At 39.1% G+C, this 18890-nt stretch overlaps 1 protein-coding gene across 1 annotated transcript; it reads right to left on the bottom strand.

Moving 5' to 3' along the window:
• Positions 1-2439: 2439 nt before the first annotated feature.
• Positions 2440-3468, bottom strand: LOC116406071. Its single transcript, XM_031889779.1, has 3 exons — positions 3396-3468; positions 2868-3148; positions 2440-2757 (listed from the first exon to the last, which is right to left on the bottom strand). Exons 1-3 carry the CDS (start codon positions 3466-3468, stop codon positions 2440-2442), a joined length of 672 nt encoding a protein of 223 aa, XP_031745639.1.
• Between the last annotated feature and the right edge of the window lie 15422 nt (positions 3469-18890).

Raw genomic sequence — 18890 nt, forward strand, 5'->3', positions numbered from 1 at the left:
AGAAAAAAGAAAAAAGTAAGATGTGATTGATAATATGTGAAAAAGGAAAAAAATTAAAGAAACATAACTCGATATATCTAATTTGTTTAAAAACGACCCCATTTGTAATTTTTCTTTTCAAAAGTCACACAACATCTTTTTGGAAAGTTTTTTTAGAGAAGCATGCCAATACCTTCATCCTACGTATGTAGATGTATTTATGAATAATTTTTAAAAGTTCAAAACAATTTTTTTTAACATTTCAAAGTTTAAGGTTATTTTTTTACACAAACTACAAAATTCAAAAGAATTTTTTTTGTAATTTAACTAAATACTGTTGTATGTATATATATATATATATATAAATTAGTTATCTTTTTTAGTCCTATATTGTAAAAAAATATGATTATCGATTTATTGAAATCTAATTTGTAAATGGCTTAAAACATTTAGTTATTAGTAAGCAGCGTTATTATTTTAAAATAGAAAACAAAAATTAACATTATTGTTAAACCGAGCCATTCTCGAGAACATGAAATAGAATTGGATAGCTGCCATGCATCGTGTCTATGAATGTTAAGAATGAAACTATCGGTAGGGTTATAGAATAATCATTCTATCAGCCTCAATTATGATACAGGGTTTATGAAATAGAATTTTCTTATGTATTGTAATAGTAGAAGATTATTCGTCAGGAAGCAAAGCTTATAGCTTTGAAGAGTATCTAAAGGTTACAGAAGAGCAACCGAAAGCTTACGATCAGCTCCAAACCAATTTTCCAGCACAAAGCCAGAGTGGATCCCAAGTACAACGGGAAGGTTGTTAAAATCAAATCTCTTATGTCTTATTTCATAACTATTTAGTTTTGATCTTAACTACAACAATTTTCATTTTTTTCTAGGTGAACATTGTATGTGCTTAGAAATTAAGTGTTTTGAAAATTAGAGGTGAGCAATCACACTTAGAAACTAAGTGTAGAACCATAGAAATGTTACCCCATCGGTTCTAGCAATGCTAGTTACCGCAGTTCATAACAAAGAAAGAAAAGAGGCTCGTAAATGCAGACCATAAAAAAGTGAGACAATCAACAATTATAAAAAAAAAACATATGCAATATGCATTAAAAAAAGCTCATAAAAAATACAGAGTCAAGTCAATTAGGTCAAGTAGAACATGTTGAGTTCCCTAGCTATTAGAGATTTTGGGGGAAAACATCGCTTTTGGCCTAACCAAAACTAGACCATCTATTTTTAGTGTTTTAAACATAACGTCAAGTTTGATTGAGGGCTTTGAAAAGAGGAGGAATCCTCCTCGATCCACAGTAGGGCGAAAACGAGGCTTGTTGTCACTTCGAAGGGAGCAGTCAAACTTAGCATTGAGTTTGATTTTTTTTTTGAAAAGGTAATGATAATATTATACAACAACAAGGTGGACCTCACAGCCTGAGGTCAAGACAAAAGAGCGAACAACACTCACAAAACAAGTAGTTAGACAAAACAACCCATAAGTACCCAAAACAACCCCACATCTCGGGAACAAGAACTAAAACCAAAAGAAACCAACTAGTGTTCCAAACATTAAAAGGACAAGAAAAAGAGAGAAAGACAACAAAGTTAATAAAGAGAAGAGAAACCCCACACCCGAGGACAAGCAAACGAAAAGAACATTAAATAAGACCATGAACACCATCCGACCAAGAAGCAGCACACGCTTTAATACACGACCGAATGAGCTGGAATACAACCATAGGCTCCCGAACAGCACCTCCATGAAGACGATGATTTCGCTCCTGCCAAATGAAATAAATTGTAGCACACCAGAGAAGGCGCCACAGTTTTCTCCTCACACTCTTCCCAATACCCTGATTATAAATCCAAGATAACTCAACCCCCAATAACCGATTCTATGAGAAGATGACATAAGCAAAAGGATCCTCGACCAAATCTCCCACCCAAAATGACAAGAAAAAAACAAATGATCACGAGACTCATAGTTCCCTCCACAAAGCAAACACGATAAAGGAATCGACCTATCCCACCGACTTAACCTATCTCTAGTACTCAACCTATCCCTGATGGCCAACCAAGCACAGAAGGAGTGCTTAGGAATATTTCCCCCACCCCATAGTAAACCCGACCATCCAACCCTACTACTATGAGGACGAATAGTCTCCCACGCACTAGTGATCGAAAAACTATCACGACTCCCCGGCACCCAGACCCACCTATCCTCAACACTCGGACTCGGCCTCACTCCCTGAACCCTATCCCAAATGTCCATCAAATCCAAAGAAACAAGCGGCCACCTCCAATCACCATCCCGACCCATGAAATCCACCAGCCTCACATCCCACCGACTACCCGCATCATAGATCACCCTCCCCAAACTGCTGGATAATCGGCCCACCCTGAATCCATGGAACCAACCACACTCTACACTTCCTTCCATTGCCCACCTCCATCAAACATGAGCTTTAAGGATATCCCGCTTACGCAAGATTTCCCTAAAGCACCAAGATCGACCCACCCCAGCATCGATCTCCCACAGCGATCTCCCTTTAAGGATATAAGATTCCACCCAAGAAACCCACAAACTACCAGATTTAACAAGTAGCAACCATAATATCTTCAACGTGCTTGCTATATTCCAAGAAGATCCATCGCGAATATCAAGACCTCCTTCATCAAAAGGAAGACAAACCTCATCCCAGGCAACTTTAGCACCACTTCTTCCCTCCTCCTTACCTCTCCACAGATAAGCCCTCAAGATTATCAACGTCTTTGTGATTTTCATAGAAGCATGAACACACTAGCCCAATAAACCTGAAGGCTCCTAAGACTGAGCGAACAAGCTGAAGTCTTCCTGCAAAAGATAACACTTTAGCAGACCAAGACGAATACGAATGGTAATACGCTGAATAAGGGGATCACAATCAGAGCTCCGCAATCTTCCAGAAGGAGAGAAGCCCAGATAACAATAGGGAGATGACCAATGGAAAAACCCATGTTAGCAGCCAAGCCGAGAATCTTTCGAACTATTAACCCCCATAAGAAAAATTGAGCTTTAGGAAGATTAGCAAACAATCCCGAAAGCTCACAAAACCTCTTAATAGTCTCTTTTATGAAACTCATAGAATGATTATCAGCAGTACAAAAGATCATTAGGTCATCTACAAAAGTAAGATGAGTTAATCTGACCTTCTCACAAAACTGGGAATTGAAAATTCTGAGGTGGGCTGTTCAACATGCGAGAAAGCACCTCCATGACCATCACAAATAAGAATGGGGATAAAGGGTCACCTTGTCTAAGTCCTTTCCTCCCATGGAAAAAACCTTCCAACGATCCATTAATCATAAATGGAGAACATCGAGAGGTCACACACGCTCGAACCCAACTCATAAATCTTAAAGGCGTACCTATGGCAATCAGCAGGCCAAAGAGGAAATCCCAATTAACAGAATCATAAGCTTTTTGGAGGTCAACCTTCATAGTGCACCGAGGTTTACCTCTGTGCAAATTATGCCCCTACAAGCTCCTGACAAAGAAGAATATTGTCAATAATACTCCTCCCAGGGATGAAAGCTGGCTGATTTCCACTAACAAAAGAAGGAAGCCACACACGAAGCCTATCTGCCACTAATATTTTGAAATGCACTTATAAATAACGCTGCAATAAGATATAGGGCTGAAATCCTCCATCATCGATCAGCACCATTCCTTTTAGGAATAAGTGTAATAGCAATCGTATTCACCCCTTGAGGGAAGTAATTGGTCTCAAAGAAGTGTAAGACGACATCATAGAAACCCTCTCCAACCACCGTCCAAGCTCCTTTGAAGAAGCTAACTGAATACCCATCAGGGCCTGGAGCCTTTCCACCATCCATGGAGAACAGAACACGTCTCACTTCCCCCTGCCAATAGGCGACTGGAGGGTCTGGCAACACTCCTCAGTCCATCTAAACTGAACAATCTCCTCAATACTAGTAGAGAGCTTTTTGTAGCTAATATTCTGAGAACCAGACTATCTTTGAAATAATTCACTACCACCTGAGTCACCTGATCATGGTTAGTCAACCGATTTCCATCTGGGTCAATAACTGATCTCAAAGCATTGCTGCTCTGCCTTGATCGAACAGATCGATGAAAAAAGGCAGTATTCTGGTCATCTAGCTTCAACCATCTGATTTGCAACTTCTGGCGCATAGTGGCTTCCTCCATTCTAACGGCTGTCCAAAAGTTTACCGTGGCTAAGCTCGCGTGATTACTCGCCTCCTACGACAAAGAGTTCGTCTCCATCTCTCTTTGAGCTCGGTCCATGGTTATCATTGGCAAGACGAACATCCTCACTGATGGTCCGGATATGCCTACCAAAATGTCTGCGAAGAATCGACTTGAGATTTCTTTAGTTCCTCACAATATTCACAGTTGGAGAAACTCTAGTATCTTTGGTCCAAGTAGAGGACACAACATCCATAAAGGACGCTTCTTCAACCCAATGGTTAAAGAAACAAAAAGAGACCACTTGTTGGCTTCGCTGATTACTGGACAAGTATGGGAGAATGATTAGAAATACCCCACGGGAGGACGTTAACCCTCATGTTAGACCATGTACTAAGCCCCTCATCATTCACTAGGATACGATCAAGTCTATTCATCAAACCCGACCCATTATCTTACTAGTCCAAGTAAACCAGTTCCCCTGGACCGCGGGTTCAACAAGGTCCGCCTCTCGAATAGCCATGTCAAAGTCCTCCATATCCCCACGTTCGAAGCACCCCTGAAGGCTTCAGAGTGGAGTCTGATGGTGTTAAAATCACCCAAGACCATACCCGGTCCTCTCCAACCAGCAGAATCTCAGCCATTCGCCTCCATAAAACACGTCTCTTGATATTACTATTAGAGCATACACACAATGAACCTCTACCTTCTCCCCAGAGATCAAATCTGTTATTACACTAGAAATAAACTGGTTGACAACCTCGTTAGTCGTGAACACGAATCTGTTACGTTTCCACATAATCCACATCCGACCTACTCCACTATTGCTGTAGTTACTAATGAACCCCCACGTATCACCAAATCTTCTAGATATCAAGACAAAGTTCTCCTCTCGAACTCTAGTCTCCAAGATGCAACAGAAACCCACCGTAGACACGGCTAAGAAGTCCTTCACCGCTCTACACTTTACAGGGCTATTAAGGCCCCGCACGTTCCACGTACACCAACTAACCATGAGTCGTATGGAGCTGCCTCTCCCATAGGAATGACATCACCTGTAGTACTCAAAAGGACCATAGAAGAGTCATCTACTCGTAAGGGAGGAGGGAGCCATCCACTATAGATAAAGGCCATTTATCTCCTTTATCCACCTCCATGAGGTTGTTAAAGGAGTCAGTGATACTCACTTCCACCCTTTTCCCTCTGTCCCGAATAAGATCATTCCCCTATTTTTCCTGTCCACTGGGGTAAATTCCTCCCGATTTACCTCCACCTTTTCAGGCAGTTTATGGTAATAATTTCTCCTTCTTCCATGTGTTGGAAGGATTCCAACACAACATCTCCATACTCCCCACAATCTGGAACCACCTCTTTAGTAGGAACAACCTCTTTAACAGGAACCTCTTTACTTGCAGCTTCCTTTTTACTATCTTCATTGCCTCTTTTCTTAGGGCAGTGTTCTGCGAGTGTCCAAAAGATCGACACAAGTTACATTTTTTCAGTTTCCACTCATAAGTGACAGTTACAATAAATTCCTCTCCTCTAAGGTTGACTGTTACTTCGGCAGGCATAATACTGTCCACATTCAATTCCACACATATACGGGCATAAGAAAGATGACGCCTCTCTTTAGTAGCAAGATCAACTGAAAGAGGTTTTCCTATTGCACTCGCTACCACAGCCAAACTAGCATCCGTCCATAGCTCCAACGAATCCTCCCTAACTTTATCCAAACAAGAACTGAATCAAAGACAAAGGATTCAGGAACTATACCTGGAGTCCATTTGCGGAGGAGCATAGGTTTGCCTCCAAGTGCCATGGGCCACGGATAAGATCCACTCTATCAACTTTAGATGTTTGAATTGAAAGTAGATGAGCCCATTCTCCATCAGAGTAATTGTTGGCATTTCAATTCTACCCCAAATCTTCTCTATAAGACGATAGATGACTAGATACGACAATTTTGCATCAAGTAATTGGCTGACGAGGGAGTTCTCCCGCACTCTAACTCCTTGACTAATAACTTCTTCAAACGGGTCACCACAATTTTCTCTCCCACGGTAGTTAGAGGTGTATAGGTCATAGAGAAACCTCTTGTTGAGCCAAATAAGGAAGCCCATGAATTTTTGCCTGCACCTCCAGAATTATTAGATTTATGCACCTCATGCCCACGAATCGGAACAGGCGGCCCACCATTTGAATTAGTACCAAACGGTTCTCTAATGGTTGGCCCATCATTCAAATGCCCATCAACCGGCCCAATCTTTGGGGCATTTGCAATAGCATCCAACCCAGGTCCATATCCTTTGGCCGCTGCAATTTTACCAACATGCTGAACACTTCAAGCACCAACAGGTAAGCACTCCTTCTGTGAGATCCCAGTTTCATGTGAGATGGACGGCCCATCATTCAACGATGGCCCATCAACCAGAGATCCATGACGAATTCCATTCATAAATGTGTCCACACCATTCGGCTTCAGCCCCTTTACCGGCTCATTGGACTTCATCAAGTTTTCATTCAAAACAATCGGCCCCACACGCCTATGGGCCAACAATCTTCATGGGACCATTTCCGCTCGTCCATTTCCTGTATTTCGGTTTTATATGTATCACAGTTCACGTAAATTGGTTCGGGTCCACTCATGTCCGACCGTTTCTTCCTCGCAGAAAATTAGGTCAGCCTTTACAGTCGCCGCCCTTCGGTCGTTCGCCGCCATATCATGTACACGTTGAAGGCTTGACATCACGCGTTTCTTCACCTCCTCAACGTCACTGGATAATTTCTTCATCGTTTCATGCTTAGCGACATCAAACCAACACTCGTGATGATCTTTTCGGCCCAATCTAGGAACACGAATGAACTCAAAAGAATTGAAATTCAATCGAGGAGATTCATGCGAGATCTCTCCACGAGCGAGTGAATTAAATCACGGTCTTCAAACGCAGAACTGATAGCCAATAAATTGATTCGTACACACGCAATACTTTCAAAAATAGTTCAAATCAATTTAGCTTGGAAACCGATTTAAACAATTTCTGACAGACGTTAATTCTCCCGAATCAAAAAGAATATCATTCGTAATGGTTCAATTGATCAATTGTAATAAATTTCAAAATGGATACCAAATGACATTAGTTTTCACATTCAATCTGCCAAAACCGAACGAATTACCTTCGAATTTGATCCCTTGTTGACCGCAACACTCACCAGTCGTTCGCCTCCTTCACAGCTGAGTGAGAGAACTTGGAAATCCTAGAGAGACGCGTGTGAGGTACACGCACCCGAGATGAAAATTTTTCCTTTTTACTCTAATTGAGTTTGATTGAGGGCTTTGAAAAGAGGAGGAATCCTCTCTAATCCACAATAGGGGAAAACGAGGCTTGTTGTCACTTCGAAGGGAGCAGTTAAACTTAGCATTGAGTTTGATTGAGGGCATTGAAAAGAGGAGGAATCCTCTATGATCCACAATAGGGGAAAACGAGGCTTGTTGTCACTTCGAAGGGAGTAATCAAACTTTGAAACTAAGTGTAGAACCATAAAGAGATTACCCCACCAGTTCTAGCAAGGCCTATTACCATATTTCATACCAAAGAAAGAAAAAAAGAGGCTTGTAAATGCAAACCATAAAAATGTGAGACAATCAACAACTATAAAAAATTAGAGATCAAGTCGATTAAGTCAAGTAGAATGTGTTGAGTTCCCTAACTATTAGTGCTTTTGGGGGAAATTTTCACTTTTGGCCTAACCAAAACAAGACCACCTATTCTTAGCGTTCTAAACATAGCATCAAGTTTGATTGAGGGCTTTAAAAGAGAAGGAATCCTCTCCAAACCACGGAAGGAGGGAAATGAGGGTCTTCACTCTCTGGTGGTTGAAGGCAAATTTAATTATATATCATCAACACTCCCCCTCACTTGTGGGCTTGAAATATCTGAAATGCCCAACAAGTGAAAATTGATTTTAATTGGGGAGGAAACGACAATGCAGGGGCTTGAACACAGGACCTCCCTGGACCACCTGCTCTGATACCATATTAAACCACCAATTCATCCAAAAGCTTAAGCTGGTGGTTGAAGAGCAGAATAGTGCCAGAGCCAAGACAGAAGATGTGGAGCCATCGGCCAATGTAACAGATGGGAAAGGGGCAGGGGACAACGGTCTAGAAAATAGGTGAATTACCTGTCATATGAGCTGTGGCACCAGAGTCTATGACCCATTTGGTAGATGATGTAAGAAGACACTTTATATTACCTGGGGCAACAGTGGATGTGTCCTGTCGTTCCCTCTCCTTTTGAAGTCCATTGTCGTTTAGGTCATCCATCTTTGTTCGTGTTGAAGAAACTTTATCCAGAATTTAGGTCTTTGTCCTCTTTAAATTGTGATTCGTGTCAATTTGCGAAATTTCATCGTCTTAGTTCGAGTCCTCGAGTCGATAAACGAGCAATTGCTCCATTTGAGTTAGTTCATTCTGATATTTGGGGTCCGTGTCCAGTTGTATCTCAAACAGGCTTTCGTTATTTTGTTACTTTTGTTGACGATCATTCTCGTCTAACTTGGTTATATTTAATGAAAATCGTTCTGAGTTATTATCTCATTTTTGTGCCTTTCATACTGAAATAAAAAACCAATTTAATGTCTCTATCAAAACTTTGCGTACTGATAATGCGGGTGAATATTTTTCTCATTGTCTTGGCTCTTACTTGTGTGAAAATGGCATTATTCACAATCTTCCTGTGCTGACACTCCATCTCAAAATGGTATCAGAGCAGTGGTCTAGGGAGGTCCTGTGTTCAAGCCCCTGCATTGTCGTTTCCTCCCCAATTAAAATCAATTTCCACTTGTTGGGCCTTTCAGATATTTCAAGCCCACAAGTGAGGGGAGTGTTTGGTGATATATAATTAAATTCGCCTTCAACCACGAGCTTAAGCTTTTGGATGAATTGGTGGTTTAATATGGTCAAACTTAGCATTGAGTTTGGTTGGAGGAGGCTTTGAAAAGAAGAGGAATCTGATAGACCCCCTATATTACATCTGTACAGTGGAAGGGGACAAAGAAATTAAAAAAAAAATATAGCATGTGAAGTAGGGTTAGTTACCTTATTGTTAGTATAAATAAAAAGTAATCGTGGGCGGGAAAGTTAGGTTTTGTTTGAGAAAGTGAATTTCTATTCTTCCTTGAGAGAGAGGATAACAGGAGTGGGATTTCATAATGTAATTAGGATTTCATTCCTATTCTATCATTAATAATATAGTAGCAATTTCATTCCAAGACTGGTTTCCATCAAATTGGTATCAGAGCATTGATCTCGGGCAAGAAGAATGCAAATGGTTCAGACTCGGATCGAAGAGATGGAGACGTTTGACCAGGAAATACAGGACATTAAGAAAGAGATTAGTAAGATACTGGTGATCGAAAAGACGTTGGCCAAAATATCCAAAAATATGGAGAGGTAGAATTTAGATGATGTTACGAATTATGGAATCGACAACAATGCACAATTCATCGACGAAGAATGTGGACGAAGGCGAAGGGTGACCAAGATGGGAGAACGAAACAAGGAAGGAAGGAAAGAAAATATATGATGAAAGTAATAGTTACTGCAATAAGTTTAAGAAGGTGGAGATGTCGATATTCAATGGAGATGATCCCGATTCTTGGCTGTTTCGCGTAGAGAGGTATTTGCACATTCATAAACTTACTGAATTTGAGAAAATGACTGTATCCACTATTAGTTTTGAGGGACTAGCATTGAACTTTTACCGTTCTCAAGAAGAACGAGAGAACTTTGTAGATTGGGTGAATATGAAGGAAAGATTATTTGTGCGATTTCGATCCGTGAGGGAGGAATCGTTGTATGTAAGGTTCTTGCAAATTCAACAAAAGAAAACGATAGAGGAATATCAAAATTTATTCGATAAGTGGGTAGCTCCTTTGTCGGACCTATTAGAGAAGGTGGTAAAAGAGACATTTATGTCGTGATTGAAACTGTGGATCTAGGCGGAGATGGATTTATGTGAGTCGAAGGGATTAGCACAAACGATACGAATCGCGCAAAAGGTAGAGAACAAGGAAGATATACGTCAGGAAGCAAATCTTTCTGGATATTCTGGAGAAAAGGTGATAAACTCCCATAATAGCACCAAGGCTAATACCATTGCGAATACAGAAGAAAGTAAAGGAGGAATGAATTGGCCGATGAGAACTATTACTCTACGAGGAACAACAAAAGAGGAAGTACGGAAAGAGGGATAGGCGAAGCGCTTATTTGATGCTGAATTTCAATCTAGAAAGAAGGGATTGTGCTTTCGCTGTAATGAGAAATATTCTCATGACCACAAATGCAAGATGAAAGAGCAAAGGGAATTGTGAATGATTGTTGTGAAGGAAGAAGGCGAGGAGTATGAAATTATTGAAGAATGAGGAATTGATCAGAAAGAGTTGAATGCCCCTGAGATCGTAGAGGAGAGTCAGGTGGTGGTGGAATTATCCATTAATTATGTGGTGGGATTATCCAACCTAGGGAAAATGAAGGTAAAAGAGATGATACAAGGGAATGTGGCTATAGTACTAATTGATTGTGAAGTCACACGCAATTTCATTTCAGGAAAAAATAGTGAAAGAGTTGCAACTGAGTACAAGAGAAACGTCGAATTATGGAGTCATTTTGGGCTCGGGCACTGTAGTCAAAGGGAAGGTAATTTGTGAAGATGTTGAGTTAATGCTGGGAGACTAGAAGGTAGTGAATGAGTTTTTACCCTTGAAGTTGGGAGGGGTAGTTGCCATACTTGGAATGCAGTGATTGTATTCCTTGGGAACGACTGGAGTGGATTGGAAGAATATGATGTTAACATTTACATATCAGGGGAATAAGGTGATAATCCAAGGAGATCCGAGCCTAACCAAGGTCAGGGTCTGTCTTAAGAAGTTTATGAAAACATTGGGGGAAGAAGATCAAGGCTTTTTAGTAAAGTGCAGAGCCTTAGAGAAAAGTGAATCCTTAGAAGAAGAGAATTAGTGGGAGGTCGAATTAACAGTAGAAGAATCAATATCGATGATCCACTGTAGGAGGAAAACTTCGAACTTCGAAACTAAGTGTACTACCATAGAAAGGTTACCCCACTCGTTCTAGCAAGGCCTAGTTGCCACCTTTCATACCAAAGAAAGAAAAAAGAGGCTTGTAAATTCAAAATACAAAAAAGTGAGACAATCAAGAGCTATAAAAAAATATTTAATGGAACAGTTAGTATTGTTTGCTTTGGAGTAATACTATGGTTGTCCAATTTTGAGTTGAACATGAAATTACTTGATGTATATACTCGTTCTAAAGTTGGTGTAGAAAATGGAATTCGACAAAGGTATTCAGAGATTCGATCTTTATTCCCATGTGTTGAATTAAAAAAGGGTGGTTAATGCTATTTGTTTTGGGAAGCAGTTCTTTAACAAAGGTTGTCCAACTTATGTTTGAACATAAAATTATTTATTGATTTAAATGGTTAAAACAGGAGGAATGGATGGGTGACACAAAAGATCACAATCCACATATCACTTGAATCAAAATCTTTTGCAGTTTTGATTCAAAAAACTTGTTTGTTTGCAAGATTTACATATACTGTTTAGTTTTAGACAAGATAAATTGATACAGTTTTATTTTGGTACCTTTGCTGTTAGTACTTGCCAATTAATATCCGACTGCATAATATATAGATTCTGGCATCTTGCTTGTCCTTTTGCAGCTGCACTTTGTATATAAATCTTGAACTTCTCTTTCTTAGTTGGCTATTTTCTGACAAGGATATGTTTTTTGTGTATGCTTGAACTTCTGAAAATATCCATATTTTTTGTGTATCAAAGCTGCCTACAATGAATGACAATGTGGATGTTTATGTGCTTGATTATGCAGTTCCTGTGAACTAACATATTGATAATTAACTTTTGGTCTAACTGCTTCTAATGATATCTAACATATGGAAATTTAGATTCTAGTAATTCAAGTTTTGTGATCCACATAATCCTTGAGTTCTGTCCCCTTGTATTTTCTTGAAATGAAAATTCGAATCATGTTTCTATCTAAAGTTGAATTGCATTATCTTTTTTTTTTCTTGAAAAGTTAATATCATAATACAACAAGGATGACCTCACAAGAGCGGACAATGCTCACAAAAACAGGAAGAATCCAAAGTATCAAAAGAAAGAACAATAATAAACCCAACAAAATTAAGAGCAACAAAAACATAAAAAGTCCAAACAACCCCACAGCCCGAGAACAAGCAGATAAAACAAAAATCAAAAGAAAACAAGCTAAATAATACCATGAGCATCCTCACGCAAATAAACAACACGAGCACTGATACAAGATGGAATAAGCTGAAACAGAACAATGAGCTCACGAGCTTGACCACCATGGAGACAATGATTATGCTCCTTTCACATAAAATAAATCGTAGCACACCAGAGAACATACCACAACTTCCTTCTCACACCCTTACCAATACTCTAATGACAAACCCTAAACAACTCAACCCCCCAATACCCAATCCTGTGAGAGGAAGCCATAACCTAAAGGACCGACCGAGACTAAATATCACACCCAAAAGGACATGAAAAAACAAATGATAACGAGACTCTCAATCCCCACCCCACAAGAAACCTGTCCAACGAACCTTAACACTACGAGGATGAATAGTATCCCATGCACTAGCAATCAAAAAACCACTATGACGACCAAGAACCCAAACCCACCTATCACCAACATTAGGACACGAACTTACAACTTGAACCCTATCCCATAAATTAATCAAATCCAAAGACACCCTCGACCACCTCCACTCCCCTTTCGAACCAATAAACTTAGAGAGCCTAGCCTCCTATCTACTCGTTACATTATAAAGCGCTCTCTCACCAACTTGTTGAAGGATAGGACCACCCTGCAACAACGGATCCAGGCACAGTTTACAATGCCTACCATCCCCAACCTCCATCTGAACATGCTCTTTTAGACTATCTCGTTTACACATGATAGCGCAAAGACACCAAGACCGACCAACACAAGAATCGACCTCCCACAATGACCTTCCTTTATGAACATATGCCTCCACCCAAGCAACCCATAGAAAACTCGAACTAGTCAGCAACAACCAAAGATTCTTCATAGTACTCACAACATTCTAAGAAGACCCATCAAGAATAGCAAGACCACCCTCCTCAAAAGGAACACACCTCAGCCCACGCCACCTTAACACCTCCTCTACCTTCCTCCTTACCCCTCCAAAGATAAGACCTCAAGATTTTATCAACCTCATGATGCACACTCACAGGCAGCACAAACACGTTAGCCTAGTAAACCTGAAGATTATCAAGCACATATCAAACCAGTTGCAATCTACCTGCAAATGATAAAACTCTAGCAAACCAAGAATGAATCTGACTAGTAATACGTTGAATAAGAGAGCACAATCAGTAGGTCGTAACCTCCCAGAAAGTAAAGGAAGCCCAAGATAACGAACAGGGAGATGCCTGAGAACAAAACCCAAACTGGTAGTCAAACGATAAACATCATCACTATTAACCCCTACAACAAACATAGAAATTTTACTAAGATTAGTAAATAGCCCCGAGAGATCACCAAACTTTCTAATAGTCTCGTTAATAAAACTCAGAGAGGAATCATCAGCAGCACAAAAAATCATAAGATCATTAGCAAAGGTTAGATGAGTTAAGCTAACCTTCTCACAATGCCTGTGAAACTGATAGCTCGGAGGAGGCCGATTCAACATACGAGAGAGGACCTCCATCACCATGATAAAAAGGAAAGGAGATAAAGGATCACTCTACCACAAACCTTTCCTCCCATTAAAAAACCCTTGAAAGAGCCATTAATCATAATGGAGAACATCGAGGAGGTAACACAAGTTCTAAGGCAACTCACAAACCTCTTGGACTTCTAACACATGAAGGCTTCCTCCAATCTAACAGCCGTCCAAAAGGCCTCAATGGCAAGACCTGCTTGGCGACTCAAAACATCAGACATAGGATTTTGCCCAACCTTTCTCTGAGCTTTATCCATGGACTCTTTAGCAATACGAACCTCCTCACTTAGGTCTGAATGTGCTTACCAAACTGTCTATGGAGGGTAGGCTTGTGGTTATGTAAATTTCTCACGAAACTCACAATCAGAGAAACTCCTACATGGCGACTCCAAATCAAAGAGACAACATCAATAAACAAAGAATCCTCAACCCAATGGTTGAAGAAACAAAAAGAAACTACCCACTGTCTCTGCTAAAAGTTGGGATAAAATAAGAGGGGAGTGATCAGAAATACCCGAAGGCCATGCAGTAATCCAACACCATTAACCAGAATACGATTAAACCATTTTATCAAACCAGACCCATGAACCTTTCTAGTCCAGGTGAACCAGTTACCCTGTACTGTAGGTTCAACTAAATAAGCCTCGCAAATAGCCATATCGAACTCCTCCATATCCATAGGAACAGAAGACCTATCAAAAGCCTCAAAATGCATTTTGATATCGTTAAAGTCACCCATTACAAAACCTAACTATGTCCAACCAGAAGAGATATCACCTATATGAAACCACAACAAACATCTTTCAACATTATTATTAGAGGCAAAAATACATATGTTGGGATTTTATGTCCTAAAACTCGTAGTTTGTTATCATATTCAGTTCAATAAAATCGTTATTGAAAAATTTAAAATTATAATCTTAAATCCAATAAACTAAGTCTTAATGCTATTTTTTAATACATTTGAACTTTATGTCGAGACATAAACGTGGATCAAGTTCGAGTGTATAGCCTAAATAGTCTATAGTGCCTTATTTAGAGAAACTACGGATGTGACCCGCTTTGTAATTAGTACAAACGAGGTGATCCTAAATTGTTCATGTAGAGACATGAAAGTGGGGGCATCCTATGTAAAGTACTTACATAAGACTGATCCATGAAATAGTCACTTTTACGTTATAACACCGTTTACTGTTTAGAACTGACTATTTCGTTTATTGATGACTTAGGTAGCTTAATCTTAATCCTAAGCTAACTATGAACTCCTGTTCACATGAGATTATCCTTACATTTGCATAGGTGAGGGTATCTCATCAACGTTCTCCCAATAAGCCTCTCATTTCAAGGGTAAGATCGGATGAATGGCTGGGAACATAGGATGCAAGACAGAATTCACTTCTACCTGTTTTAGGGTTAGTAGATAGGTTGTTCTCTTAAGCACTGTAAAGTACTTACATAAGACTGAATTCACTTCTACTTGTTTTAGGGTTACATCTGCATAGGTGAGGGTATCTCATCAACGTTCTCCCAATAAGCCTCCTATTTCAAGGGTAAGATCAGATGAATGGCTGGAACATAGGATGCAAGACAAAATTCACTTCTACCTGTTTTAGGGTTAGTAGATAGGTTGTTCTCTTAAGCACTGAATCCAAGTCTTGAACAAGGGGCCCCACCCTCACATTAGCCCGAGAGGGATTAAGTTTATAGGTTGGACCTTAAACCAATTGTTCAATAGTGGATCAATGAAACTTAAGAAATAAGATGTAGTCTCAAGGATAAAACAGTAATTTGATCCATTCGAGGTTACGAATAACATGTGAAGGATTAACTTATTGATCATGGTTATATTAAATGGACAAGAATATATCTATAGTGAGGGGAGTGCAACTGCGGGACTTTAGTGGAATGACCCGTTAGTTTACGAATGTTGATTAACTCGGTCTAAAAGAGTTTAACCAGTTAATCTTGAATCGTTGGAGCCCATGATATATATAGTCCATTAGGTTTCCCTGCTAGTTCATATGGAATAAACTTAGAACATTGTGATGGAATAAGTCGAATTGTTCGAATTGAGAGAAGAGAGAGAAATCGACAAGTATACCGACAAGGTGCACCTTGAGGACATGAAAGTCATGTTAAGAAAGACTTAAAAGAATTGAAACTTATTACCTATACCAACAATGTGAACCTTTTTTTTTCGGTGGCTCGATTATAGGGACTTCATAGTTAAGCGTGCTTAGCTTGAAGAAATTCTATGTTGGGTGACCTCTTGGAAATTTTCCTAGGATATATGTGAGTGAGGAAAAGCATGATGAAAGATTTCGTGTTGGTTTGTGAAGAGGAATTTCATTCTAATAAGTTTTTAAGAATAGTAAGGATGATGCTGCCAGGTCGCAGGGGATGCAGAGAATGCTGGAGATACGAATTCCAAATCCTAAGTTTAAGGTGTTACATTTTGGTTTCAAAAACTTTTGGAATTTTGTGAGAGGTATAGACGTTCATATTCGAATAGATACAAAGGTATAATATTTCCTAAACCCTAATTCTTTTAATTTAGGGTTGCAAGTTAAATAGGTGCAATTAGGGTAATTTTGTATTCCATTTTTCCACTGCGCATGTCTCTTTCTAACATAGACTATGAAGAAAGTTTCTCTATCTTTGCCATGCTAAAGTCAATTAGAATAGTCTTATGCATCGCCACGTTTTATGATTATGAAATTTGGCAGATGGATGTCAAGACAACTTTTTTTGAATGACAATCTTGAAGAGAGTATCTATATTACTCAATTAGAGGGTTTATAGATCAAGATCAAGAACAAAAGGTTTGTAAGATTAAAAAATCCATTTATGGATTAAAACAAACATCTAGATCCTGGAATATAAGATTTGATACTATGATCAAATCTTATGGCTTTGATACAAAAGGTTGACGAACCTTATGTTTATAAAAAAGGTCGTCAATTCCATTGTAGTATTCTTAGTCTTGTATGTAGATGATATTCTACTTATTGGAAAAGGACATAGGATTTCATACTAATATCAAGAAATGGCTAGCTATGCAATTTCAAATGAAAGTTCTGGGAAATGCACAATACGTTCTTAAGATCCAAATTGTACAGAACTGCAAGAACAAAACACTAGCCATGTCTCAAGCATCTTATATAGACAAAATGTTGTCTAGATATAAAATGTAGAATTCCAAAAAGGGTATGCTATTATACATCTACGGAATTCATTTGTCAAAGGAACAATGTCCTAAGACACCTCAAGAAATTGAGGATATGAGAAAATTTTCCTATGCTTCCGCTGTTGGAAGTTTGATATATGCAATGTTGTGTACTAGATCTGACATTTGTTACTTAGTAGGGATGGTCAGTAGGTATCAGTCCAATCTTGGATGTGATCACTGGACAACCGTTAAGAATGTTCTAAAATATATTTGAAGAACAAAACACTACATTTTCGTGTATGGTACAAAAGATTTGATCCTTACTGGATACACTCATTATGATTTTCAAACTGATAAAGATGCTAGAAAGTCTACATCAGGATTAGTATTCACTCTAAATAGAAGAGTAGTAGTTTGGAGAAGCATAAAACAAACTTGTATAGTTGATTCCACAATGGAGGTAGAATACGTAGCAACTTTTGAAGCAACAACAGAAGCATTATGGCTAAGAAAATTCTTGACAGATCTGAAAGTCGTTCCAAATATGCATCTATCAATCACTTTATACTGTCACAACAGTGGTGCAGTTGCAAATTCAAGAGAACCTAAAAGCCGTAAACGGGGAATACATATCGAACGTAAGTACCATCTTATCAGGAAAATTGTACATCGTGGTGACGTTGTAGTAATCCAGATTTTTTCAGAGAAACTGTGGATGCCGCCCGCTTTGTAGTTAGTACAAACGAGGTGATTCTGAATCGTTCCAGTACATACATGAATGACCCGTTAGTTAACGAATGTTGATTAACTCAGTCTATAAGAATTTAGTCAATTAATCTTGAATCATTGGAGTCCATGATATATAGGTCCATTAGGTTCCCTTGCTAGCTCATATGGAATAAACTTAAAATAGTGTGATGGAATAAGTCGAATTGTTCGAATTGGGAGAAGAGAGAGAAACTGACAAGTATATGTGTTATAGCCATCGAATTTCATATTAGAAATAGAGCTTTGAGTTGTTGGGCTTTAGTATTCCATGGACATGCAATTTTGCATGGAAAATCCTTATAAATAGGGTCGTTGACCTCATTTGATGGACTGGCTAATGAATTTGGGCTCTTATACCAAATTGGATTTCTTTTTCTTATTTACATAGAAAAAAAAATTACCAAGCCCATTTCTTTTTCCATCTATTTCTTTCTCTCGGTACTGAGTCTAGAGGATAGTAGGTGAACCCTATTTTAGAATATATTGAACGATGAAACGAAACTCTTTCACGGAAGTGGGGGCTCTCCACTCCTTAATAGCTCACAACTTATGTTCATCCATTCGATGATGTGACCCAGAAAATTGATACGCTATTTAGCAAAAACACTTTTCTCTTTCTTGAAATATAACTAATTATGTTGGAGCTTGTCAAAAGTCAAACTCTTCGACACGCTCTTCCATTTGTGCGATAGAACTTGAAGAGCTACTTCCACGTTCAAAACTACCTACTTTGGTGGTTTTATGTTCTAACGAATCAACCCTCAACGCCAATTCATTTATGGGTAGTTTGTCTATTTAGGCATTCAATGCGTCTATTTCTCTGACTTTTTCTTTAAACATCTCAAGTTAGGTCTGGAGAAATCTTACTTCCTTTGGCAATTCTTTCATATCCAAGAATTCCTCTTCAGTCTCAGTCAGTCGCTCAGATTGCAACTTTGATAGTTGTT

This window comes from Cucumis sativus, unplaced genomic scaffold, assembly GCF_000004075.3.
Source record: "Cucumis sativus cultivar 9930 unplaced genomic scaffold, Cucumber_9930_V3 scaffold63, whole genome shotgun sequence".
NCBI lineage: Eukaryota > Viridiplantae > Streptophyta > Magnoliopsida > Cucurbitales > Cucurbitaceae > Cucumis > Cucumis sativus.

Excerpts from the sequence above, each read along its gene's own strand:
- LOC116406071 (XM_031889779.1), bottom strand. The coding sequence starts at position 3,468 with ATGAAGGTTGACCTCCAAAAAGCTTATGATTCTGTTAATTGGGATTTC. Across the intron at positions 3,149-3,395 it reads TGGCCTGCTGATTGCCATAG|ATGACCTAATGATCTTTTGT; the intron begins GTACGCCTTTAA and ends TTACTTTTGTAG. Across the intron at positions 2,758-2,867 it reads TACCATTCGTATTCGTCTTG|ACGTTGATAATCTTGAGGGC; the intron begins GTCTGCTAAAGT and ends AAAATCACAAAG.